Here is a 26,356-nt window from a genome sequence, read left to right as displayed (position 1 = left end):
TGAATCTGTTGACGTTTATTGGACTGTTCGGCTTTTATTACTGTCATCGTCCATTATGTATGCGCTATCGCTGCATTGAATTACGACGCCTATATTCGTTCGGCGGTTGCCGCCGCCGCCGCCGGTCTCGCGCTGTCGCTGGCTCTTACCGTCGACGGCCGACAGCGGATCGCAGTACGGACTAGGAAAAGGACGAAAAGGAAAAAAAAGAGAGGGTTTATGTTTGGGGGACGGATAGGCAATGGCACGCACAGATCTAGATGTGGACAGATCATGATGTACTTGTTATTTGTTATTGTCGCAGCTTACCCCGCCGTCTACGGCCAGTTTCCTCAGGCTATTCCTCAGCCGATGACCGCGGTGGCACCCACGCAGAGGGAAGGTAAGTACAACACGCTCATCAACGTCTAACTGTTGACTGTAAACACGAACGTCTGTAGACCTGAGATTGTAGACCCACGTCCCGTACACACGCCCAGACACGAATTATCCATCGTCGGCGCCCAACGAGGTGCAAGGAGTTTCGACTTCTCCCGAGTCGCCGCAGCAGACCGTACTTACCGCGTAATTGGACATCTCGCAAAATAAAGCTAGGTGGTCGCTTTTTCCCGCATAATTCGATCATGCGAGAAAAAGCGACGATATTTGAGTAAATCGATCCAGAACGCCTTGTGTTCCGTTTTGTTTATCGCGTTCGTCATTTCTAGTACAACAACGACCGATGATTGTCCAGAAATACCGAAATTTTTACACTATTTCTAACATTGCGAATATCTGCCAGGTTTCTCTTTTATCGAAAGAAGGTCGTTGTTTCAAAGTTGAACGTTTGAATTCGATAATTTCGGTAATATCAGTCTCCATAGTCGCACGAAAATGCGATTAATTAAAAACCACCGGTCCGAATAGAAGAACGCGATCGATCAAAGAGATAGTGAGTCTCGCCTGTCAAACACATCGGCGCGCGGACTAGTCAGTTGCTATATCTTTTGCGAAAAGATACAGGAGAGCCGAAGGCAAGGAAAAAGTCGACCAGGCAAGGCAAGTCCCGGGTTAGAAGAGGGTTGAGCGAGCCAGCGCCTAATTGCAATTAACAACTCGCCATTATTAGAATATACGACGCCTCGCAATGAGATAATGCAAATAAAACGAAAGTTTTAATTACTTTGCCGCTACGCCCGCCGGCGATCCGTTGTTACATCGCAGGATAATGGAAAGTTTACCGCGACAGCGCTACCCCGCCTCCGTTTTATCCGGCCTCAACCCTCTGCTCCGACCGCTATGTCCGCCGCCCTCTCGCTCGTCTCATCCGTTCCCATTTTCATTCCGCCTGATCTTTTCGTCTCGTCGATGCGTTCTGACGTTTTCCCATGCGTCGCGATTAAATCGTAAAGCGGTAGACGAGAAGAGTAAGAGAAATCTCTAATCGAATTTATTTTCCGTACGTGACGACGAATACTTGGCGTATTTCTCTCACCTCCTTTCCCTTGGATAAAGAAAATTATTAATAGCTTCATTTTCCGGACGGATGAAATCACCTATAACACTAATCGTAAGCGATTCGCTTTTCTTGTTAAATAATGTAAAATATCAATTCTTTTAAATTATTGTCAAAGAATTATATTATATTGTATAGCTGTGTGTATATCTCTCATATTATGTTCACTTTTACATGAATTTGAACAATCTACAATTCTACATAGTTGAAATGACAAATATTCTTATACTTGTTTTCACTTTTCTCTGTGTGTAAGTGTAAAATGCATTGTCAAGAACACAAATAGTTCCCGAAGTTGTGTTTTAAAAAAGAGAGCAACGTTTATCATATTGCTGACTTCTTGGAAACTTTTGTGTTAGATACAAGTTTTGTAAAAATATAAAGAAAACGTGTGTGTGCAGACACTTTATCTTTTGGAGAAACTTATGTTAGATGTCAAAGTCGTTAGGCGTGCCGCAATATCGGACGGAACCCAGGGGAGCTGAAGGGGAGAATCGACGTTATTGTCATCATTGCATGACAGTGGTATCGATCTATTATTGACTGTCGCTTCGCGAGTTTACCCTTGCTCCGTGTTACTTTAAGCTCCTTGATCATTGTTCTGGGTGTTCTACGTCTTACGATGTTTTTTCGCTGTTCGTATATACATACATTTCTTCTCTCTGACCATGACTGTGTCATAATATTTTTTAACGTTGTGCGGATAGCTCTCTTCTTCTTTCCTTTATCTTTTTTTTTTTACCTTTACGTCAGCGTATCTCGGATGTTCATCGTTAATTCGGTGTTTCGCCGTTGCACTCGATGTCAGTGGCTGTTCTCGGTGTTGCGCTGTCGACCAATGTTGGTTGTTGCTTCGCTACGAGACGGTGATACGTGCATTGCGAGGTTTTGTAGTCCGAACCGGAAATCGACACGAATCCGTTTCGCGATCGGCAACACCGTCACTTGCGAAAATGAAGATATCGTTACACTTCAATCACGAGCAAAATAATTCGACTTTGCGAATCGAAAAACTTAAATTCATGTAACGTTATATTAATTAAAGTAATATTTAGAGCTTTAACAAAATTATTTTTTACATATAAATTTCGCGTACATATTCTTAACTTAAAAAATACAAAGTTACATAATATTTTAGTTGCATTAAAATTATATATTGTCAAATTTAATATCTGATTAGGTGTAAGAAGAATGGGAAGGTCGCGAATTTAGGTGTCTTGGTGTTTCACGTAGCGTTCCGCTATTACTTTTCGACGGAAGTAGATATAGAAGTAGACAAGGTAGTCATTCTCATTAAATTCGCGTGCACGTACCGCGTGTGTGCCAATTAGAGAGGCGAAAACCAATTTCAGGATCAACGATCGCGCACCGCGGCACGACGACGGGCTTTAATTTATGGCTCGTTCTTCGTGATTTCGTCGTCCACACCGCAATTCCCCTCCGTGCTCGCCCTCAGTCAGAACCGGAAACCCGTCGACACTCGTGCTAATTTGGGTTTCGCGTGACAGCCACGATCGAGTTATTACCAGGACGAAGTCGTTTTCGCGTAAGAGAGAGGGAGAGTTTGTCACTCTTTGCGTAAACCGCAGGACAGGTTTGTGATTTCTCGAGGCACTAAGTACCCAACAACATTAATTCATAATTGACGGAAAAGTTTGAATTAAATCGGTGACTCGCTCGCGGAATATCACTCTTTTGTATCAAATTCAACTACGGTAAAGAACATTTCCAATCCGCGAACGAATATTACTTCGCGAATTTTGCATAGTATGAATTACGCGACATCTATCTGGAAAGCATGTAGAGCAATGCTCGAGGATAGGAAAGTTTTATCCTTTTGAATCTTAGAATCAAGTTTTGCGACTCGAAACAAACTTTTGCAAACGCTGATCGCGATGTGCTATTTTCGACAACTGCAATTAAAGTTTTACTCTCGGACAATCGACGAAAATCACCTCCGAATCGGATGAAAATATCCTCGTAAAACCGCCATAAAATTTTGTCCATGTCGCATTAATTCTTAAACTTTGCCGGAAAATTCGCGATGATAATCTTATCGACTAGCAAATATGTTCAACGAGTCATGCTCGTGTTATCGTCGAACAGCGACATACCGGAAGTCGTAATCGGGGCTGAAAATGGACGATTATGCTCCGCGATGATTCGACGAGCATATCCCGATGGATTCCCGGAGGAATCTTTCCGCAAAAGATCTTTCGGGCAGAGGCGAACAGGTCGCGATGAGTAGCACCCTAAAAGTTGAGTGGCAGCCATCTCATTACTTAAATGCGTCCGTTAGTCGGGAGAAGCTCTGGCCAAGAGAGCAGAAGTTTCCACGGTCATAATCGCCGCTAATTGACGTCGGAGTTATAAAGTTCAGTGAAATTAGCTAAATCCTTATTTGGACTGCCATTGTTCGGGTGGTCTTACCCTCTCTTCGCTTCTACCCTCGGGATTTTCTTCACCGGCCTAAATTAAACCCCGATGTCTTTGGCATTTTAACACCGGAAGTCGAAAACGAGACCTACTTAAGCGGTCGTAATGTAGGGTAGAGTAATCAATTGTACAAAAATTAAATTACAAGTTATGGAAGTACAGAATTGCAAAATTATAAATGTAATTTTAGAACCTGGAGCGCGTGACACATAATCTTTCAGAATAATTATATTACATTCATATATCATTAACATTTGTTCCGCATTAATCTCATTTATAATCAGCGTAATATAATATAGGTAAGAAGAGATAAGTGTGTGTAAGAGAGAGTTTTCGTGCAGGGTGACGGCAAACTTGTATCATATAGAATGCTCATGTAGAAAAACGTATAGCGACGGATTATCGTGTCTGGCGAAAATACGGGAATACCGCACCATCGTAATCAGTGTCATCACTATCATCGTCACGTCCATACCCATTCACTCATATCAGCATCCATCATTGTCACCTCATCCGTCATTGTGTTGTAATTCCCAGTGTTGTGTGTGTATATTTGAAAGTATAAATACTCAACGTTATTTGAACCGGGAGATCTCTATCAATAGTCACGAGCGAAACAATGCTCGTGACTTTTTTTTCTAATCGTTATCTCAACATTCGGTCATTTTCATGTCATTTTCTGTCATTCACTCGCAGTCTATTTAACTTCTCGCTTGATTCATGCTCACGTCATTTCGCATCATTCGCGGGAGACAAAATCATGTTTGTATGTCATCATCATTTCGCACTCGGGCGGACGAGAGAAATCGGTATTATCGTCAAGAGAGTCAACCGGCAGATTCATCTTCGTTCATCGAAGAAAAAGAAAGACGACTCCAGACGAGAAAAAAGAAAGTAATCAGAAAGAAAAGCAATACCCCACTGGCGACCTTGCTAATGGGTTGAAACTCTCGTATCGCGCGGAATCATTTATATTTGCGAAGGAAACAAAACTCATCCAGAACTAACATTCTAACTTGAGTATTATACTTCAAGTTTAGATGTTTAGATGTGCTCTGATTTATATGGTAGGATGCTCTATCTCAGGACCCGAGGGCTGCAACCTGTTCATCTACCACCTGCCCCAGGAGTTCGGTGACGGCGAGCTCATGCAGATGTTCCTCCCGTTTGGCAACGTCATCTCCTCCAAAGTCTTCATCGACCGGGCGACCAACCAGAGTAAATGCTTTGGTAAGTGCGGGCGGTAACTACGGGCAAATTTCAGAACGACCAGCGACAACGAAAAATACCTGATGCACCTTAAGCCAAGGTAGGACGAAGGACGTCAACGTTTCGGTGCCAAACAACAGCGTGGAAGCAGATATATAAGATCATATTCGAAATTTGAGTATCTCTATTTTTACATTGTACAGTTATACGATTTTATTTACGATGAAAGCTATAGCAAAAAATAATGTTGAAAGATGTATGTGTGTGTGTGTACACATGTCATTCTCACAAAAAATATTTCAATATATTTTTGCTTTGAATCGTATAACTGGACGCAAAAATATAATCACGACGTACATGAATATGTCTGTGATTATTATTATGACTTTCGATCAGTCACATGCTACGGTGCTCTAAATGACTCTACACGTTTCCAATCAGAGAGTGGTGGATTAATCATGGAAATTTAATTCGTCTCGTCCGTATTAGCGGACGGACCGGGCAGACTGAATATGAATGCCCGTTTCAATGGAACTGGAATCAAACTGCGCAGTTCTTTTTTAGAGACTATGCAGAGAGGACCGAAACAGAGAATGCGTATAAAAGCCGCTGGCGTTTCTTTGATTAATCGTATCCGAGAGTATGAGGATACAGATAATTGGACGATTCCATTCGCGTTCGCTCGGTCCTTGGTCTATCTTCGCATTCGTCCACGTATGATTCATATATTTCCGTCCGTGTATTTTGTCTCTTCCTGTTTCAGAGACTCGTCATACCCCTCCCCCAAAAAAGAAGGCAGGCTCTCAACGACGCGTCATAATTATTCCCGCAACGGGGAAAAAAATGTGCAGAAGTTTGCATCCCTTTGAAGGCATTTTCCTCGCCGCGATCAATTTAACGAAAAGACTCTTTGACAACAGTTTTTGCCGAGAATTCGCGTAGTATAATTATAACCACTGCGATTGGACGAAATTTTTTTCCTACACGAGTTTTTTTTTTTTTTAATATATCGTGCGATGCGAAAACTCGGTATAGCTTAGCTCTTCCTCACAATTAACTCTTTCCGTGGAACGAGAGAGAGAGTTAAAATAATCCGGGTATCCTTCGGCCCTAAAATAAAAGTAATTTGCGGAACAAAGAACTGTGGGTGGATGGAGGACGATGGGACTCGGTCAGGTGGTTTAGACCACCATGATGTCGAAACTAAAATGAGGTCGACGTTAATGGTCAAAATTGGCTTAAAACGAGAAAGTCGTGATGATCTTTCCTCCTAAGGGTCTTCGTTATCGTGTATCTGCCCTTGCGGTGTAACTTGGATAATGTCCAGTCCACGAATGAACATTTTTTATCCCTCACGGAAGATCTGGTTCGCCTAGATTGCTGTTTAATTCCTAAATAGTCAATACTGTCCTTAAAATGTAGATAAATAGTATATTTCCCTATGTATAATTATAGATGTTATTATGATGAAATTGATTTTTTGTTGTTGTTTTGTTGTATTATATTTATTGTACTGCATTTACTAATAATCAACGCCTTCGTCATATAAATATTTGACATTTTTTTGCGATTACATGCATTAATGAATAAAAATTATATTCTTACATGATATCGAAAGAAGATTTTCTCGTAAGGGACGGAAAATCTATTACACACTGCAGGATTCAACGTTCGCTATTTTCAGGTTTCGTGTCGTTCGATAATCCAGCGAGCGCGCAAACAGCGATCCAAGCGATGAACGGCTTCCAAATAGGGATGAAACGATTAAAAGTCCAATTGAAGAGGCCCAAGGACGCCAGCCGGCCATACTAACCCACGTCCTAGCCTAGAAAATCTGGACGAGTCGCGCCCTATGTCGTAACTTACAGAGTAAGTTTTTTTATGCATTTCTTTTCTAAGTTTCTTTTCTCGTGAAAAAGAACACTTTTTACGTTTATGCGAGAACTTTTTCTGTTAGACATTTTTCTTTCAGTTGTGATAAAATTATTAATTTTAAAATAAAAGTATATCGATATGTAAATTCTATTTATAATTCTTTAAGTAGTAGCACTATTAATTTATGAACGTAGCAAATAACTTTATTATGCATTAAAATCCCAGAAATTATACAGTATCGTCGCTCTGAATTGCAGATGTCGTCCGAAAACGTGAACTCGATGGACGCTCGACGATCAGGAGTGACGAGTTGAATCACCGTTACAACGCTCTCCGCCGTAACAACTTAGTATACTAGCTAGTTAATTCATTAGAGGATAAAAATTTAGAAGTCAGTAGGACAGCAACGGCTTCAACGTTGTTGAAGTTGTTCGTGCGGCGGCGGCGAAGAGGCTGAAGCGAAAGCGATGAAGGATGTTCTGCGCTGAACCCAGAGAAGAAGAGCCGAAGAGAGGAGAGGACGAGAAGCACGCTGAGACGACGTTTTCCAGATGCTCGGATAACCGGATAATCTGTCGATAGGCAACATCGGGCTTTCCTCTGTCTCCTTTACGTCCATTCTCACTACAAAATCTGCATATTTCTTTCTGTCCTCCGCGAGTCTAGCCTCTGGTCCCTACTGCCAGGTGAAAGATTTTACGTTCGAGCTCGAGGACGAGGGCGCGAATGGACGCACGAGCGTGCAGCGAAACCTGTCGTAGAAACATTTCGAGGATCCGATTATCCCGGAGAGACCTGCCGGAAACACTGGAAGTATTGAAAACTGATTCACGTCGTCCGGATATATATTCACGGCGACGACACCGTTATAGTTACACGCGCGAGTCACGACATCGCGCCGCGACGATTGTCCAGCATCAAACCGACAATAGCTATCGCGAAATTATCCCGTCGAATAAAACGCCCCTAGGAGTCTCGTCGTGTTCGTTGCCGCAGTTCGACGTAACAGCGCGGAAAAGATGCCACCACGGCGGAGGAAAATTCGCCGAACTCGTACATCCGGTCTGATTGATCCCTCGACGAGGACTCTCGACGAGGTCGGATCGTCGTGTCCGTCGACCGGACAGAACAGCCTGACGATCACCGTGGTATGAGAGACTGACGAATCTTTTGTACCGCATGCAGCGAACGATGTGTAGTCGTCGCGATCAAGATCTTGCGCGCGCCACCCACGACGACGACGACGACAACGACGATGGGACGGATAATAATCTCCGCGCGACTGACGAAAGTAGAATAAAAACGCAGGCTCATCCCGAAGACAGGAGGACGAGGTCCGATATCTCTCTCCCAAAAAGACAAATGTCAATCATATGCTATACAGGGTGCTCGTCTGACGAAACGCGTCTGAAAACTTTGAAAAAAAGAAAAAGACAAAAAATACAAAAAAAAGATGAAACCCAGAGAATCAAGCGGCGAACATGGGCTCAGCGCCGGTCCGACATCCCAGCCGGATATCGGGTTCTCCTTAACGTTTAAGGTTTAAACACGTACGACGCGCTGTAGATTTTATATACTGCAGATAGAGGAGTGAAAGAGAGAGAAAGGAAGTGTGCGTGAGGAAGGAGTTTGTCGCGCGTCGTGCTACGCGTCGAGGAGGAAGCGAGGAAGTCCTGTCCTACTCGCGCGCGTTCGCACGGTGCTCGTCCTCCGCGACTAATAGCTCTTATTACTATTATGGTGATTATCATTGTAATTATTGCTAAGTAAGTGACGCGCGAGTTTCCGGCCGAAAGTATAATCTATTCCGTTGTGGTTCCTGCGTGAACATCGAGAGAGGAATCGCGTGTGAGGGCGCGATCGCCCCGCCCGTCCCGCTATCGATTCCGTGGTTCGGTCCGATTTGGACGGTTCGATCGACGATCGACTTTGCCTGATCGGTTAAGCATCGCCCGAGAAATGTCAGCCAGGCTGTGATTATCCAGACGATGACGATGCCGCCAATGATAGTCCTCTTTAAGTTTTGATTAGTAATGACGCACTATATCTTCTGTTGTTGTTAATGAAATAGGAAAAAAATAGAGAGAAGGGAGGAAAACCAAAGAAAATGATGTAAGAATAGTAATATTGTGTAAAATGCAATATTTATTCTAGAATCGCCTATCGTCTTTCTTTAGACTGCGATACAGAAAGGGGAACAAACAGTTAGGGAATAATATTTTTTACGTTTAATTTTATTTCTTAAGTATAAAAAAAATTGAGTTTAGGATGGATTGTGGGAGCTGATTATCGTGCAATGATTTAATTGACTTATGTGCTTTATTCGATGTTGGCCGGGACTCTTAAAACGATGACAGATTTGAACGTATTATTTTCGCGAGAAGAGGACCGCGCGCTGCCGGATGTAAGTTCGGTATGCCCAATCGATCAATCATGTGTGTTCATGCGGAATTCCTGTGACTGAAATAGACAAAACATTGAACATTTCGCGCGCGATGCCCGGTCGGATACGCAGAGTGTCTCGAGCGAGTTCGCGAAAGAAAGCCAAAGAACAGAGGGAAGGAGGCGAGGGAGGGGAAGATGGGAGGAATAGGTGGTGAAACAGACCGAATATATAAAATACGCATAGGGTAGGTGAGCGATGGAGCGGAGAGGAAAACTCTGATCTAGCGGAAATAATCATCCGAAGTTCCAGCAACATATATATACATATATATGTATATATATGTATATATATGTATATACATATATATATGTATCGAAAAAGGGGGAAACTATTAACGACGTCGGGCGCAGTTGACATAACAACAGGAGACTCGCGGATATTTATAAGGTGCGCGAAAGTTTACCGGGATGTTATCGGCAAAATGTAGATATATATACATATATATATATATGTATATATATGATAAATATTAAATATTATATATATATTTATATAGTATATATACATATATATAATATTATATATAAATATATATGCGTACGCATACACACACATTTACGAACGTGACGTGTGTATATGCGTATATATGTGTCGATCGAAAGGAACTAGAAACTTAGTAAATTATTCTAGTTTAGCTAAATCAACGTCTAATAAATTATTACGCGGATATACACGCGGGGAGGGGAACGGGAAAAGGACGAGTTTAGTGAGACGAGAAATTGCTTGGTCCGGCGCGCTGCCACGGTTATTTTACGTTTGCATATTGCATTATACATACACATCATAGACACACACATTTACGTAAATCATATATAGACACACGCACACACACATGTACATAGATATATATACATATTGTACCTATGTTTTTGGACGAGAGCAAAGATCTTCTCGTTTTACAATCCGCTCCGCGAATTTGTTGCTCGTCCGAATATGCAACGCGCGCGCGGTACGCATGTCGCGCGTCGCACGTGCGCAATTAATGGACACCCAGTGTACGTGGCTCACGCACGTGCGCGTGTGTAATCGTGCGTGCACATGTGTGTACGTACGAGGCTAATTATACGACGGAGAGAAATGCGCTTGAAAGAAGGGCTTGCTAGTTACGAATTGACGATATAATATTATATATATATATAATATACATATATATATATAATGATAAACCAAATAATGCTAAAATGACAAAGATGAAGGATTAATAACGATAATGATTATTTATGGTACATATACATAACTTATACACTACGGTAACGTAAACATACGCATATATATTCTTGTCATTTTTAGAAGGTTAAATTTATATAATATATATATATATATATATGAAAAAGGGGGAAGCTATTAACGACGTCGGGCGCAGTTGACTTAACAACAGGAGACTCGCGGATATTTATAAGATGCGCGAAAGTTTATCGGGATATTATCGGCAAAATCGTAGATAAATCTCTGCGCCGTACACCCCAACTCGTGCGGATGCGAGGTGGAAATGAGCAGCCACAGTCTCAGCCAGTTAATCGTTCATATATAAATATCTCTCCTTTAAAGTTTTTGATAGCATTCTTAGAGGAAAGATGGAATGAAACAATACAATACAAATATAATAGAAGATAATATGTAGGATTTTGTTTTAATACATATAATTATAAAATATATCTTTTATTGTAAAATAATTTTTTTACGTAAAACCCTTAATTTTTCATAGACTCGTTACTACCACAATAATTGAATTTGAGAGTGTTTAAATTGATCTCAATAACAAAAATTGTGCCGAGATGGTATGCCTCGAAGATACCTTAATCTAAATTCGAAAAACGTGATATAAATCCGATAAAACGCAGTGTCTTTTTAACAATCACACGGTACCGTTTCGTTCTTGTGATTTTGGCTGCTCAAATTCGAATTAACGGGCGATCACCGTGGAAACCACATATGTGCACACACGGAGGCGTCCATGAATCCTTCGTCTACAAGCGTGCGTGTAAACATAATTAGAAAGCACGATCAGCCTGCGTGTCGGTCCGTGCCAAACTGTGCACGCTTGCAGGATGAGATTATCGCCTCCGCGAGCGGACATTTCGCTTCTCACGGATGATCATCAGGGCTCCGTGGTACACGTGCACACGGGATCCGTGTGACGTACGTGCGCTGAAATACGGCTACGAGATGAATGGATCGAATCGGATCGGAATGGATTAGACGGCTACGATTCTCCTTGGCCGTGGATAGATACGTCGCGCGTCGGTCCGATCGCATAGATTGAGTCGGAGGGTTTCCATCCCTCCGAGCGATCCTCCATCGAGAGACCGTAATCACACGGGAGTAGCGCATGCTCGTCCTCAAACAGCGAACTTGCCACGGTTTTCTTTCAACTGGATCGCGTTTGTTCTACAATTATATCGTCTCGCGATCGACGAGAGACGCGCGGAAATTAGGTTGACGTGATCGTAGGGAAAAATCTTCGCCACGTCTCGTGGTAGCGAGGATCCGAGGGATATGTTCCTTGTTCCGCATCGATTTTCGATACGGCTAGGATATCCGGTTTCCATCCGGGGATGCTCTTTGCTTTTGAATGTCTCGCGCGAGCCGTAGATCACGAATGGTTTGATTCTCCCGTGGAATTATTCGAACGCGTTCTTCGTGGGGCATGCAAATTTCAGAGAGAGAGAGAGAGAGAGAGAGAGAGAGAGAGAGAGAGAATATGTGTGTGTGTGTATGTGTGAGAGAGAGTGTGAGGAACGAGATTACCCTCGCGCGACAAGCTCAACGAAATCCATTTGAAAGAAATCGCAGACTGACGACGCAAAGTGGACGCCCGAAGATAGAAATTCATAAAAAAGATGGTGCCAGATCGCTTATATGAGTACTTATACACACGCGCATCGTGCGAATCTCCTCTCACGTGCATATACATACAAAAATACAAAGACAACACGCATACACACACACATATACACATTCGCGCGCGCGCACACACATTAAAGGACACGTATACTGGAGAGATGCTTCTATGCAAGCACCAATTGATAATATCACTACAATCTAAGCTTTTTAAAGTCTAACAGTACTATTAGCGAATATCAAGGAATACAACCTACTCTAATAGATAAACCATAATGAGATAACGATATAGATACATATATATATAAATATAAATAATATACATATATAAATATATAAATACGAAGGTAACGGCTATTGTAACAAAAAAATACAACTATTTTATCCAAACAAAGTTTTTGCTACAACCGAAGTAGTGTGCATCTCGCTATGAAATAAATGAGACTTAACTTAAAAAAAGGATATTCTTAGCTCTAAGGAGAAATATAATAATATGATAATAGTATAATCTGTGAGGATCAGCTTTGAATTTATTTTTACATGACGTGATTGTAATGCTGAGACGAATTCGATGCTCGCAATTTAATGTTCCGAATTCTGGGAGGCGACGTGCTCGCGCGCATGCAAAATCCCAGACGTCAGAATGTACTCCGCGTCCGAGAATCGAAGACGCGATTCTCGTATCAATTCGAGGCACCCAATCCACCGCGTAAATTCATTTGCATCAACTAAGCGAAGATTGTCGATTGCACAGGTCGGTTGCCAAATGAAAATCGATACTCCGAATAGTTCTGGGATGCACGTACCACTTATCTGGTACGCTAGATGCAAACGGATTCCTGCGGTTTCTCGATCGAGCGAATCTATTCAGATTTAGGACGGAGACACGATAAACTATATAAGAATAAGACTCAATAAAAGACGAAGAATAAAAAACAGGATACTATAACTTTACAATAATGTACAATAAGATAGATCGTAAGAATTAATTAATTAGGAAGCAAGTATAATTGAAGCGTAAAATGAACAAAGATCTACTTTTCCTATCAAATTCTGGCGTGTGAGCAAAATATCTGTGCTTCGTATTGAAATATTGTTTATCATCCGGTTGTCGTACTTATTTTTCACTGCTGTCGTATCTTATTCAGCCAATTCATCGTGTCTCGGCCTTTAAATTTGGAATCGTCGCGGCAAATCGCGAATTCGATGGTTCGACGCGCATCTTTGTTACGAACGTCCGTCGATCTCGCGCCTCGGATAGCGCCCCGCGAACGAACGAGGAGCGCGCGATCGGATCCGTGTTGACGTGCTGTTTCCTAATTCCTAATTAATCGCGACTCGCGCGAAAAGCAGCGAGAAAGCAGTGCGAAATCGCGACATTCACGGGTCGTACTTTTCTCCGTACCGGCCGATCGCCGTTGTACGCGCGCGAGGAGACACGATAAGAAAAAGACGAGAATTTCACGCTGTCGCTCTCCGGGAGAAGGGAACGAACATCGGACACACCAGCAGCACCCGCCACCGCACTCACACGAAGAAGCAGCCAAAAAAAACCTATCAACCCTCACGACACCGCTATGCCGCGTTGTTACCAAGTCCCAATTAGACGTAGAACCATAAATTGGAATCAAGTCACACGCGCCGCGATGCGATCCGGCAGCCGTGGTGTCGGTGATACTAGGAAACAGGGTATGTTTTTTGCAATTATTTGCGTATAACTTGTAAAAAAGAAGTGAAATTAACGAGAAATAAATACATCTTCATGTATACACGCAGGACACGCATTTACATGTACACGACAGGCACATACACATATACACACACACACACACACACAGACACATGCATGCAGATTCGCGCACGCATACACAGGGGTATCGCAAACACGCGCCAATCCACGAGGGAGCTTGGGAGCACGTATAAAACATAGACACGAATGGCGAGCGAGGCTAAAACGCTTAACTGAGGCCGCTAATCGTACTACTTCTTAAATATACGAGTAAGCTAAAACTATGTATGTCGTCGTAGACTTTAAGCGCGAACGTTAGAGACTCGTCGCAGATTTCGGGAGTGAATTTTCATCGTCACGGTTTGGGAACGAAGCCGAGTTTTTAGCGGGCCGCGGGCCGTCCTAGTATCGCGTATTTGCTGATGGAGCCTTAGTTTCCAATTGTCTTCGCGAGACGCGTTCGACTGGGGGTCCGTTCGTTCTCGCGACCTCGGAACCTAGTCCGTTGCGGGGTACACGAGGCCGCTGGCCACCGGCTCAGGAATATGCGTCGCGTTCTCCGGTATAAGTGAGCACAACCCACGCGCTCGTTCTTCCTTCCCTGTCCCCCGTAATTCTCTCCTCTCGCAATCTGCTTCTCCCCGTCTATCTCGCTTATCGACGTCGCGATCGCTTCCTCGCCATCCCCCGCCATTCGGTAAATCGACGAGGGAGTGCAAACGGACCACGACGACAACTCGTCGTGACCGCTAGTTGTAATTTCGCCGTTCGACACGATGTTCAGGGCGACCGATGTCAATTCTTTCAGGTACGCTTACGCGCTGTTACACGAGAGCGACTGAAAATTCGCATTTTTGTCCTTTTTTCTTTGGCGTAATGAAACTTCACGAGCCATCGAATCTTTCATCGCGAAATCGCACACGTCCTCGCGAGAGATCTGTCTCACGCGGTTATTATCCCGTGCCTCTCTACCCGGCCACTACTTCGATCGACTTATCCGGGACCAATCGTTCCTTATCACACCGAAGAACAGTGCGTTTCCTATAGTTATGCTACGCGACACGCGAGAAATCATTTGGATATGCGAACACGCGGTTCGAATTACAGCGAAGTGTATTATTTCCTCGAAGGCACGTTTTCCTTCCTCATTCTCGCTTTCCCCCCCCCCTCCCCTCTCCCTCTTTCTCGGAAAACACACAAGCCCGCCTTGGACCAACGACACGCGTGATGACGAGCGTACGGGAGAACGAGGCTTTTCTGCACCGCGTTTTACGATGTGAACGACGAATTTTAACGATGGGGAAGCAACTTTATATTCTAGAACATTAGAAACTCTACGTGTAACGAGCTTAACTTAGTGCGCTGAAATATACTTTGTAACACGAAGTTTCCAATTTTCAAAGAGTCTTTTCTTTTATAAAGCAAATGAGATACTACGTTCGTTAAACGAGCGCGTGTCTTTACGCAGATTGGGATCTAACGGTTTATCTATATACTGTTCGCTGTCGTTGAGAAAAGCGGGACGATACGGATATAACATGACTTCGTGCTTTTCCCAGGCACACCTCGCGTTCGCCGGGTGATTAGGAGTTATCTCACTCTTATTCCTCAAACTCTGATCTAACATTCTTAAAATGCGTACTCTCTCTCTTAAGCACTTGCTTTAATAAATACCTGCTTATATACATTGCCGCGTTTTCATAAAAAATTTCATTTTCTTTGTCCTCTACTTATTTCGCTTTGAAAGTAGATTTGAGAAAATTGTGCAGACATGTGTGTGAAAGATAGCAGGAGATTCTTGGGCTATATTTATTTGCAGGCTCGATAGGATCTTGAATATCCTTCTACCAATATTCGTACATCTTTTTAAGTACAGTTGATTAAAACGTAAATTTCAAAATATTACAGGAAAGATCATTAATATCGATTTTCGCAGTTGCTCGTTGCCGAAACTTTTTTCATGTGTTTTAGCATATTCGTTCAATCTTTTGATTATCCCCAACGTTTTACTTCCACCGAATCTAAATTGAAATTATTCCTGATTTTGGAAGCATAATCGAAACATCATCGATATCTTACAAAATTATTAATAACGCTTTAGTGTGCGAAGTATTAGAAATGTTGCGTAAAAAACGTCGATTCGTGGCGACTATAAGGTATTTTCTTTTCATTTAATTCTCACGTTCAACGTTAATGCGAGCGACACGGGAAGATAAAGGATTGATGGTCATCAAGATTACATCTGCAATGCGAAGAAATAGAAGATAGATTTTTTTTTAATTTCTAACGAAAATTTAGAGCAAGCGATAATAAGTAACGCGAAGAGCGAGAGTTCAATAATAGTTATTGATAAAGTGTAGTGATATTCCGCAGTTTTACTAATTGTAAGTTATATTTTTATTTAGTCTTAAATATTTTCGAAACGTACATCGACTGAACGAGCTTTACGAAATAGTCATAAACGATGAAAAGACCATGCGTCACGAATCGACCGTAGAAGTCTTATAGTTCTTTGCGTTAGAGAGTGTACAAAAACGTATCGAAAAACCATGGATGCTAGAGTGAGGAACGCGTAAATAACAATGCAAGTAGGGCTTGTGGTACGTAGCGCTTACGAGATGCTGAATAGAGGTTTGAGAAGATTCGCATATAGCGTAGTTTTATATAGCGAGCCATCTTAAGCGAATAAGGGAATGGATATATACATAATGATTATATGATTATCTCTAACGTACTTATTAGAACTCTAAACGCACTAGAATCCTCTGTCATGAGGGAAGAATTTATACACGTCACACTGGTCACGCAACTCACAGCGCTAAAAGTGCATCACACTCTCTTACATACTCGATATATACATATATAATTATGTACATATGTACATATGTATATATACATGTATCGAGTTTGCGTATATATATAGATATAGATAAATAGCACACTTTTGAGATATGAATAATGCGCTAGCCCGAGAGAACTCGACGAAGAACAAGCGTGAAAAACTCGGCAGTACGACAAAGCGCGGAACTGCAGAGAAAAAGTGGATGTGCGTGTATGCGACGTACGCATGTGTAATGAACGAGAGCGAAACGGAGAATGTGACAGTAGGCGAGAGAGCACGACGTTAAAAGGTTACTCTTGCAGACAAAACATATTTTAAATAATTAATCGCCAAAAGACAAGTTTTTAACTTTAATCTCGTAGCGCGTAAGGTCAAGACATAATTTGACACATATATATATATATATAATATAATGATTGAAAGTCGACTCTAAAATTAAATTTAAATCGAGAACACACGGGAAGGTATAATAGGTTCTTGCCAATGGCCACGTGCATCTAAGATAACACTCAACACAAGGCACTCGAGTTACGATGGATCTCTAAAATCGGAGGAAACGAACGGGGGACGAGAAACGCGAACGATGAAGCACTCGAAAATCGGCTGTCCCGAAGATTCTCGTCGATCGATATAAAGCCCACAATTCGGATATATTCTCGTCCTAATTCTAAAATCTTTGTGTAATTCCGTAGAGCATCGCATTCGCAGTTTTATCATTCACGACGATATTGAGTATTTTGCGCGCAACAGAGACTGGAAGTCCGATGACGTAGACGAATCTCGAGAGGTTTTCTTTCTCTCTCTTTTTAAGACCAGACAAAAATGTTTATTTATTAATCGTCATATTTTTCGTGACTCTTTATGCCGATTCGAAGTCAAAAGAATTTAACGAAAACTATTAATAAATGTCATTTTTCTACCAAGTGGACATCCGTTGCTATTCGTAGTATATCGGAGAAATAATATGTAAACTAGAATCGGCAATTGTGAGAGGTTGCGTATCAGGGAAAAATCTAAAGATGAAATTTTTCGTGGAGAGCGAACACATTTTTTCTCTAACGCGCTTGAGTTAACTGCAGAGAAGGATAATAATGACGTTTTGTTATCGAGAACGATCTGTTCCCGACGCTATGCCAATGACACTTACTTAGGTAGCACGCGAGAATAGAACGCTACATTTTCTATTCGTCATCAATGACCTGCGAGACTGTTTGATAAAGGCTTATTAGCCAGTACGAGCGACACAGTTTCCGCTTTTCGTTTGAGGTCTCGTTTCGATTAGCGTGAGGGTAAGAATAATTGTGCCAACATCGATTCTTCCAAATTTATCGCCGTTTCGAGCACATGTCGCGTCGTGCGCGAACAGTAAGATAATGTTATCACGTCAGTCGATGCGCTTCGAAGCATGATGTACAGTGTTCTCTCGACACGATACACAACCACTCGTTCGTGTCACCACGTATCTTACGATCGAATTCCCCTCTAATTTTTTATTTAATTCCGTCGAAATAATTTATCCGCACGTCCGAGACGAGAGTGCAATTTGATCAGGATTAGAATCGCGATCGATACTTTTTTTTCTCGCAAGTCGACTCGAGGGGCAAGACTGAGAGAACAAAACTGGGCTGGGATCGGGTGAAATTATAATGCACCACTTCGGCGCCTGCTCGGAATGCAACAGTTGGCTAACAAGTGGCCTCTTTCGCACGAGATGCCGGCATGATAACGCGCGAACGGCCGACGAAATAAAATACGACGCGCTTTCGAAATGATACCCCTGGTCCAAGTTTTCCAATCGACAGTGTTCATTGTATTTGTCGAAAATTTTAAGTTATTCGGTCATTAATCCAAACCGCGGAGAAATCGTCAAAGTCGACGTTAATATTCTTATTCCGAATGGCAGTTGCGTCATAAATGATACTATAATCTAGAAAAAAATGACAAAACAAGTCTTTCTTGGGGAAACTCATTTTATACTAAGGCGAGTTTGTACTTACTTTGCTTAACGATTTGAAAGTCAGTTCTCACAGTGGCGTCTCTCTTATGAAGAGATAGCACGAGGCTAAACATACAAAATCGGAATTAATATTATGTCAAATAAAAATATATAATGGTTTTAAGAGCATACTTTCAAGCTTGTCTCGACTATGCGCTCTTTTATATTCCAGAAGTGCGAATTTCAACAATCTTGAAAACGTAAACTGACGGGGAGTCACGTGGAAGGGAAGCGCGAAGTTTTGCATGGTCCAATAGAAAATCGACGCGACAAGAAACGCGTTTCCTCCTTAGAATCTCGCTCTTAATTTTTCGTTGCAGTTTCGGGCGACATTGGTCGGCGGAGCGTGCCGGTGATTTGAACGCCCGCGCACATGATACGCGCACTCTCCAATCGATTAAAACGATTCCCGATCGATGCTAAAGCATGCCGCAACGCTGTGATCCTACGATTTTAATAAACGCAACTATCTTCGAAAGCTGTCCTCGAAATGTTTACCATATTACCGGTCGCGCGATTACTCTATCGAGTTCCAAAGGTATCTCTAGTCGAATGTTTAGTAAAGCCGTAATACTTACAATTAGTACAGTGATTGTTTGTCGCGATTATTTATTTGCTCGATTACATTTATACCGATTGTACTAATTACGTTGGCTTATAGGTTCCCGCATTTCTCGTAACAATGCGCTTTTGCTGTTTACTTGAGATGTTATATATACTGTTGCGAATACTATACTTGTTAAATGACTCCGTAATAAGCGAACCAACGACAGTTGCCCCTGGCGAGTTGCCCGTTGCCGAAGAACGGAATTGTTTCAGGCCCAGATTGTACCGTCCAGGCGAGAATAGTAGTTCTCAAACATCGGTGATCGTTCCAGCAGATGGTTTATCTATCTACATGTAATTTATTTTATCACAATTTTAAAAAATTTCGATAGCAAGTGCTCAAATAAGCTAAATATCATATGTTAAAATAATGTTTATATGCCATACGAAACAAATTAGAAATTAAATTCTATTTCTGGCATTTAAATTTATTTTTATATTAACCGGCATTTCACTTTATTGGATTACTTTTAATATTTGACTACGTCGATGGATGAACCATTATCAGGACGAACGGACAACGCGAGTAAAATGTGTAACGATTCCTCGCACGCGTTAGTCGTTTATCGTTATCGACGGGTCATGCCGCCAAGGCTCAAAAAAGCGATCGGCAACGATCGATCCAGCAATTGTCGTTCGTTATAGGAGACATGTAAGTCTAATCGTACGAATCACGATGGTGCGCGTCTCGCGTCACGCGCACCGCGAGACTGACTTTAACGCTCGCTTGCAGGAATTTCGAAAACAGTGCAATTACGACTTAAAAGTCTGCGGATCTAGTCAGAATGAGGGAATTGGGTGAAGGGCGCGCGGAATTTCTAGTGATCTCTAGTCAGGACACGTCGTTTTTGAGTCCATTTGTGAAAAATGTCGATCGTATCGGACATTATAGGCACGTCCGCGCGTGAGAGCAAATCTTTAAAAATAATTGCTATATATAAAAAATAAATATATATATATATACACACACATATAGTTTAGGTATCCTTACGAAAGTGCAAAGGAACAGCTAATATATTGTGCGGCGGTCGGTGTGAAAAAGAGTGCGTCTTGCGTGATGACGGCCGGTGTTTTATCGAGACGGAACGTGAAGATACGACGTAAAGATACGCGACATATATTGTATAATACGGTCCATTACGCATGTCCCCTTTTGTTTTTCTCACCGTGCTCACGGCTAAGAAAAATGGCGTTCGCAATTGCGTTATTACCCTGCTATATACCCTCCTCGCACGCGGCATGTCCGATCGACGATGCCGAATTACGATGGCGTTTCACTTGCGTTCTCGGATTTGGATTTGCTTTCGACCGCCGTAGATCACTCTGAGGACGATCCGACTGCATCCCGTACTCGAGGCTAAAAAGTGTAGAATTTTTTAACTGTACTTACGACTATATAACATCTAACCTGTATATTTTTACATATTGAATATAGGAAAGCGAAAATTGAGAGTTGACGCGGAGAAGGCGCGGGTAAGAGTCGAGTATATATATAAAAAAAAGAAGAAGTACGCGAATAGCATAAAGACACACGTACACACACATACACAGACTTAATATAAACTTGATAAAAATACGTATAACTCGTACACAGGTACACATATACATATACGCATCACTTGGGCGCGACACGATAAGTATCGTCGAGCCTTGAGGGAGAAAGATATTATACAGGTCGTAAGAGATGAGATCAGTTTTATTGTTGATTTCGGCGTGGCATACAATAAAATTTTGTAATCGGCGGCCCCGAGTCACGCGCTTTCGCGCTCGGGGCCCGAGAACGTTGCGTAGTATAATCAAACCCCGACATAACAATGCGAGTTTTTTCCTCGATCGGACTCGGGGCGACTTTCGGGGCGGTCGGGATCGCCGAGGGTGTAAAACGAGCGTGATCGGGCATGAGAAATCAGCCGGATAATCGAAACCGAGAGATCCGCGTCTCTCGGCGATCCTGAGAATACGCCACGATACTCGCCGCAGTAAGTCGGAAGAAGATATCTGTACATAGGAAAACTACAACATAGCACAGGGTGTACGTACATGCCGGTGCACACGTAATGTCTTATATAGCGGAAGTACTAACTATGATAGTGTATGAAAATAATAAGACGTTCGCGGAGCAGGCCAGGCGCTTGGTGATGGAGGTGCATCGCCCCTTTTCCCCTTCATGACGAATCTCGCCCTCGCAGGTACGACCCTCGAAATAAAAGAGAGAAAGAGAGAGAGAGGGAGGGAGGGAGAAAGAAAGAGAGACCGTGCCCTACGGCATAGTAATTGAAATAATTTACGATCGCTACGCTCGCACCTTCAAATCAGTTGACAAATCGGAACCGAAATGCCTAATACGGCGTGAAGAAAAAAAGAAAAGGAAGAAGGTGGGAAACAAGTAGCGAGAAGACATTTGGGAACGCTTCCAAATTGGATTCAAGTTGTTTTCTATTCCTATTGCTTAAAAATAACTCTCGCCGATGATAATGCAGGGGATGTGCATTAATAGTTTAATTGATCTAGTCGAAATATATTATCATTCTATTATTCGGTTGTTTTAGCAATGTTTACGACAAGGCATAAGTTTTATACATGCAACTATAGATTAGTTTTTTATTTTAATACAGTAATTATTCTGCTGCAAAAACATATGTTAGAAAAGAGAATTTTTTAGTTAGCAATGCTATGAAATAAACGCATTACAGTAACTATTTATTACAAGCGAAACAGTATTAACATTTAACGATAATGCGTTATAAGCGAGTGAGCAAAATTTACGAGTTGAATCGATTGAATAGACGAGATGGTTGATTTATTGCTATTACTATTAAGATTATTATTGTTTGAGTATTATAATATTATTATTATCAATGCTACGCTGTCGCTAATATCGCAAATATTATTGCAAATATTAATATCCGGCCAATGGCGATTATTATAATTATTTTGTAACGAACTATAAAATCGGACGACTGGATCGGACGTAAAATATTTCATAAAACATGCGTCTAGAAAGACAACAATTCATTCGTAAAGCTTAATAAATTCGTTTCGGTTGCGAGCGTATGCCGAGAGGACAAACGATGCCACGTAGATCAAAAGTAATCGAATAGAACGGTAGTTGCGCAAAGATGCGACAGAGCGTTATTAGCATATCAGCGTGTTGAGCTTAGCGAGGCGCGCGGAACAATGAGACCACGCGTGGTAATAATATTACCAGTAGTATGTGTGCGTTCAGAGAGGAAACGAGAGAAAGAAAAGTACGTACAATAGCTCGCGGGTATTTCGGAGAAGTGAGAGACGTTGCAGCGAAAGTGCGTTCCTCGGTGCTAAAACCGCGATGTCATCGACACTACTATAGATTGCTGGTTACTATTATCAGAAATATTGCGTTTATATCGGATTATATCACGATAATAGGAACGAATATATCGCTATCGTTTCTACCGTCTCTTGAGATCACACTAATGCAACATATTAATGTTTGATTAGCAGTACTGTCGACTCCGTGCACTTTTCACAAAGTTCAACTATCCTTAGGATTCGAAGTCCTAAGCTGCATCGAGTTGTAATATACGCTACGTGCGAAAACGAGCCTAGAGAGCAATCAAATGCAAAAGTACGATATCGCACGCAGCGGTACGTGCAAATGAATTGACAGACGTTCCAGCATAGGTTCGTATATTGCTGCATGACGATATTGCAGTGTCGGTGGCATCGAATGCCGTGTATGCGAGGATGAAGTTGTAATTTTGTAGCGCGAAGAGCGAAAGGGGAACGCTTGTGTTCGACCGAAATCTCCGAAGATTCGCTGACGCTTTCAACGGCAGAATTTTTCGTCAAAACGCACGAGAATCGCAATGTGATGTGTATATAGTACATTTATGAATCATACGTTAGGAGAGGCGTATACACATATATATATTGCAGATTACGACGGATTACTCACCGCGCAGCGAATGTCGAGAAATTCTGCCGAGACGCCTGTAGAATAAAAATAGTTATTTATAAAGTCACTCTATCGAGGGCGAGAGGTAAGATACGAGAGAAGAAGCGAGGGGCGCGATGCAGGAGTGGGAATAGCGTGCGAACGGAAGATACGCCATTTTGAATTATTATTTTCATAAGGAACGTGTAATATAAAATATAATATATATAATATATATATATAAATATATATATCGATATGGACGAATTAACAGCATCATCGGGACTTATGATCGCGACGATGATGATGGTTAATATATTATTATTATTGCTATTATTATGGTTATTGATTACGATTATTATGGAATGACGATTATTATTATAACGAGAAAAAGAAGCTAATGCATTATATAAAGAAAATAAAAGTAATTACATTTAACACTTACGTTAGGAAGCTAGATACATACATTTGAGATGAAAGCGAGAAAATGGAGTAACCCACGCGTTCGACGAGAAGTCTGTAAGTGTCATGAAAAAAAAAAAATTAACGTCGTACATTTCTATATCATGGTAGAACACGGGGACGTATATAAAGGACTAATATTTTTTAGCGAACGTCGCGGATATCTGCTCTTCGTCAAAAATCATGGGATACGAAGTGGTCAAGTCTATATGGGCAAAAGAAAGAAATCGTTAAATATCATTGATCTGTATAAAAAAATCCGTCTTTTATATATATTTCTGTTAAGATGACATATATTACGTTAAATCGACCAAAAGTGAATTCTGAGATCGGCGTCGTGTCGAATCAGAAGCCACGTATCGATGGACGGAGGAGAGGGTCTCCCGACGTTTGCATTTACGCGCCACGGACGTGTTCCCGTATTCAAACGTAACTTTAACGATTTGTTTTCTCGATTCTTGTTTATCTTATGTAAAATGCCGAGCCGAAAGTACTGTACGACGTACCTTATCCCACTTGAAGCTCGCATACAGATTACATAACTAGCTATTACGGACATGGCCATTAGCAGAGAAGTGTATCATTCAAGATAGTTTATCATTAAAGAAACGGTAATCATCATAGATATATTAACGACATTATTTATATTATTACGCATATTATATATAAATAATTGATAACATACTAACCCCCTCTAGGGTGAAGTATTGTGAGGGGGAGAGGGAAATGGGTAAGGGGGAAAAAAACTACGAAAGGGTCGCATCCATGTGGGCGCGACGGCGGCGGTGTGTCGTTTTTTTTCGGAGTGTCGTCACCGATACGAGAGTGAAAAAAAAAAGATAATGAATAAACCGCCAATTACTTTAACTTCGACAGTACTATTATTTGTATATGCCGAACGATTATGCCGTTTTCAGCGCAACATATTTTGGCAATTCTCTTTGGTGATATGGTTCATAGCGATCGTGTTTCGGTGAGAAAGAGACAGAGCGAATGCGAGCGAGAAAACGAGAGAATGAGCGAGCGAGCGTGTGAACGAGAGAAAGAGGGGGGGAGAGAGAGAGAGAGAGAGAGAGAGAGAGAGAGAGAGAGAGGAAGAGAAAGAAAGAGAAAGAATAAATAGAGTGAGAGAAGACGGAGACCGGAGAGAGGGAGAGAAAGAGGAATAGAAGAATAAACCAAACGAACAAAATAAAAATCAGAAGTTTCTATACTTTTTACGGAGATTGTTATAGTCTAAGCGCACACTGATCAAGGCATTCGTCGCTCGGCAAAAAAATATAATACAATTATTAATATAAAATTTATAACAGAAATAAAAATAAATGAAGTTAATAAATATGTACACTGTATAATAAACATTATTTCCTATTAATAATTCACGTCTCTTTATTCAATCGTCTTTCGCACCACAAATTAGAGGTTGTTGAAATCCTCGCCACAATATCGTATTTTAGATGTACAGTATATACAAAATATATATGTTTTACATATTTGTTTTTTATATCTTGTTGATTACAAGACACTTTCTTTAATGAACAAGAAGTATAAATCATTACATTGATTATACAATCGCTGACTATCTTTCCGACTACCAGTAATTCAAGATTCTAACTTACGAATAATGTGAATATTTTTAATTGTAGTGATATAATCCTTAGCTTAAGATATGGAATGAAAGATAACTATTCAATTAAATATTTACGTAAACATAGAATTATGCAATGATTCCAAGTCCTTTTCTCTTTCTACCGCTCGTTTCTTCTCTTTCCTGTACATTTCGTAGTCTTCATCGTCTGTTGGCAATTCGTATCGACAGAGCGGGCACGAGTTAGTCTGAAAATGCAAAGTTATAAATTGTACAAATAATTATAAGTGCTCGCAAGTCCTCGCACATTCCAATTCAAATTATTATTATTATTTTAATAACACCAATGCAGTTTTTATATCATTTTTTTCAATATTATTTTCCACTAACCTTCTCTAACCACGGTACGATACATTCTTGATGAAACACATGATGACAGGGCATCGATTTCGCTTTACTGTCCGCTTCGAATTCCTTCAGGCAAACCGGACACTGCTTCGTCTCACCGGATTCAATCTTAATCTCCGGTAAATTAGCCACCGCCTCCTTCGACGCTGGTGGTGGAAGTTCCGTGTCCTGTCCGATCAAGTCCCACATGCCAAAATCCCGCAGGAACCGTGCCATTTGAATCAGATGGTTCGGCGTCTCTCCGTCACCCAGAGGCGTCCAGCCCATCTCCGCAAAATAATCGGACATGTCGGAATCAAGGTCGGAATTGTTACAAGCGAGCTTGCTTTACAGGTAAAACGGCAAAATCATGCAATGTCCACCTTTATCGTGATGAATGATAACTTCACTTTTATCTTTGATATCGATGATCAGATCGTTCCGTGGACATCAGTGGACATCTTGCAACACGTAGAGTTATCACTGCACAACTGTGCGTAACGGTGCGCGTAACATGTCATTTACGTT

The 26,356-nt window shown here is 41.5% G+C and overlaps 2 protein-coding genes across 16 annotated transcripts in view; one reads left to right on the top strand and one right to left on the bottom strand.

Annotated features, from left to right (window-relative positions):
• Bru3 (bruno 3) overlaps window positions 1-25,231 on the top strand; it is a 268,358-nt gene extending 243,127 nt beyond the window's left edge. For 11 of the 15 annotated variants that reach the window (XM_071708619.1, XM_071708560.1, XM_071708590.1 and 8 more), the window contains 4 exons: window positions 305-382; window positions 5,003-5,161; window positions 6,825-7,009; window positions 7,273-25,231. In XM_071708619.1, the coding sequence (XP_071564720.1) occupies window positions 305-382; window positions 5,003-5,161; window positions 6,825-6,952 (365 nt within the window). In that variant the 3' untranslated portion in view covers window positions 6,953-7,009; window positions 7,273-25,231. The remainder of the gene's footprint in view (window positions 1-304; window positions 383-5,002; window positions 5,162-6,824; window positions 7,010-7,272) is intronic. The other 4 variants (XM_071708544.1, XM_071708578.1, XM_071708570.1 and 1 more) reach the window with 4 other exon arrangements.
• On the bottom strand, window positions 25,225-26,199 carry LOC139773904 (E3 ubiquitin-protein ligase RNF181-like). The gene is made up of 2 exons (XM_071708713.1): window positions 25,832-26,199; window positions 25,225-25,689 (listed from the first exon to the last, which is right to left on the bottom strand). The coding sequence occupies exons 1-2, from the start codon at window positions 26,135-26,137 to the stop codon at window positions 25,555-25,557; spliced, it is 441 nt and encodes a 146-aa protein (XP_071564814.1). The 5' UTR covers window positions 26,138-26,199; the 3' UTR covers window positions 25,225-25,554.
• Between the last annotated feature and the right edge of the window lie 157 nt (window positions 26,200-26,356).

Source organism: Temnothorax nylanderi, unplaced genomic scaffold, assembly GCF_030848795.1.
Source record: "Temnothorax nylanderi isolate EJ_2023f unplaced genomic scaffold, tnyl_v1.0 TNYL_tig0004_pilon, whole genome shotgun sequence".
Taxonomy (NCBI): Eukaryota; Metazoa; Arthropoda; class Insecta; order Hymenoptera; family Formicidae; genus Temnothorax; species Temnothorax nylanderi.
This window is presented reverse-complemented; position numbering and strand designations above follow the sequence as displayed.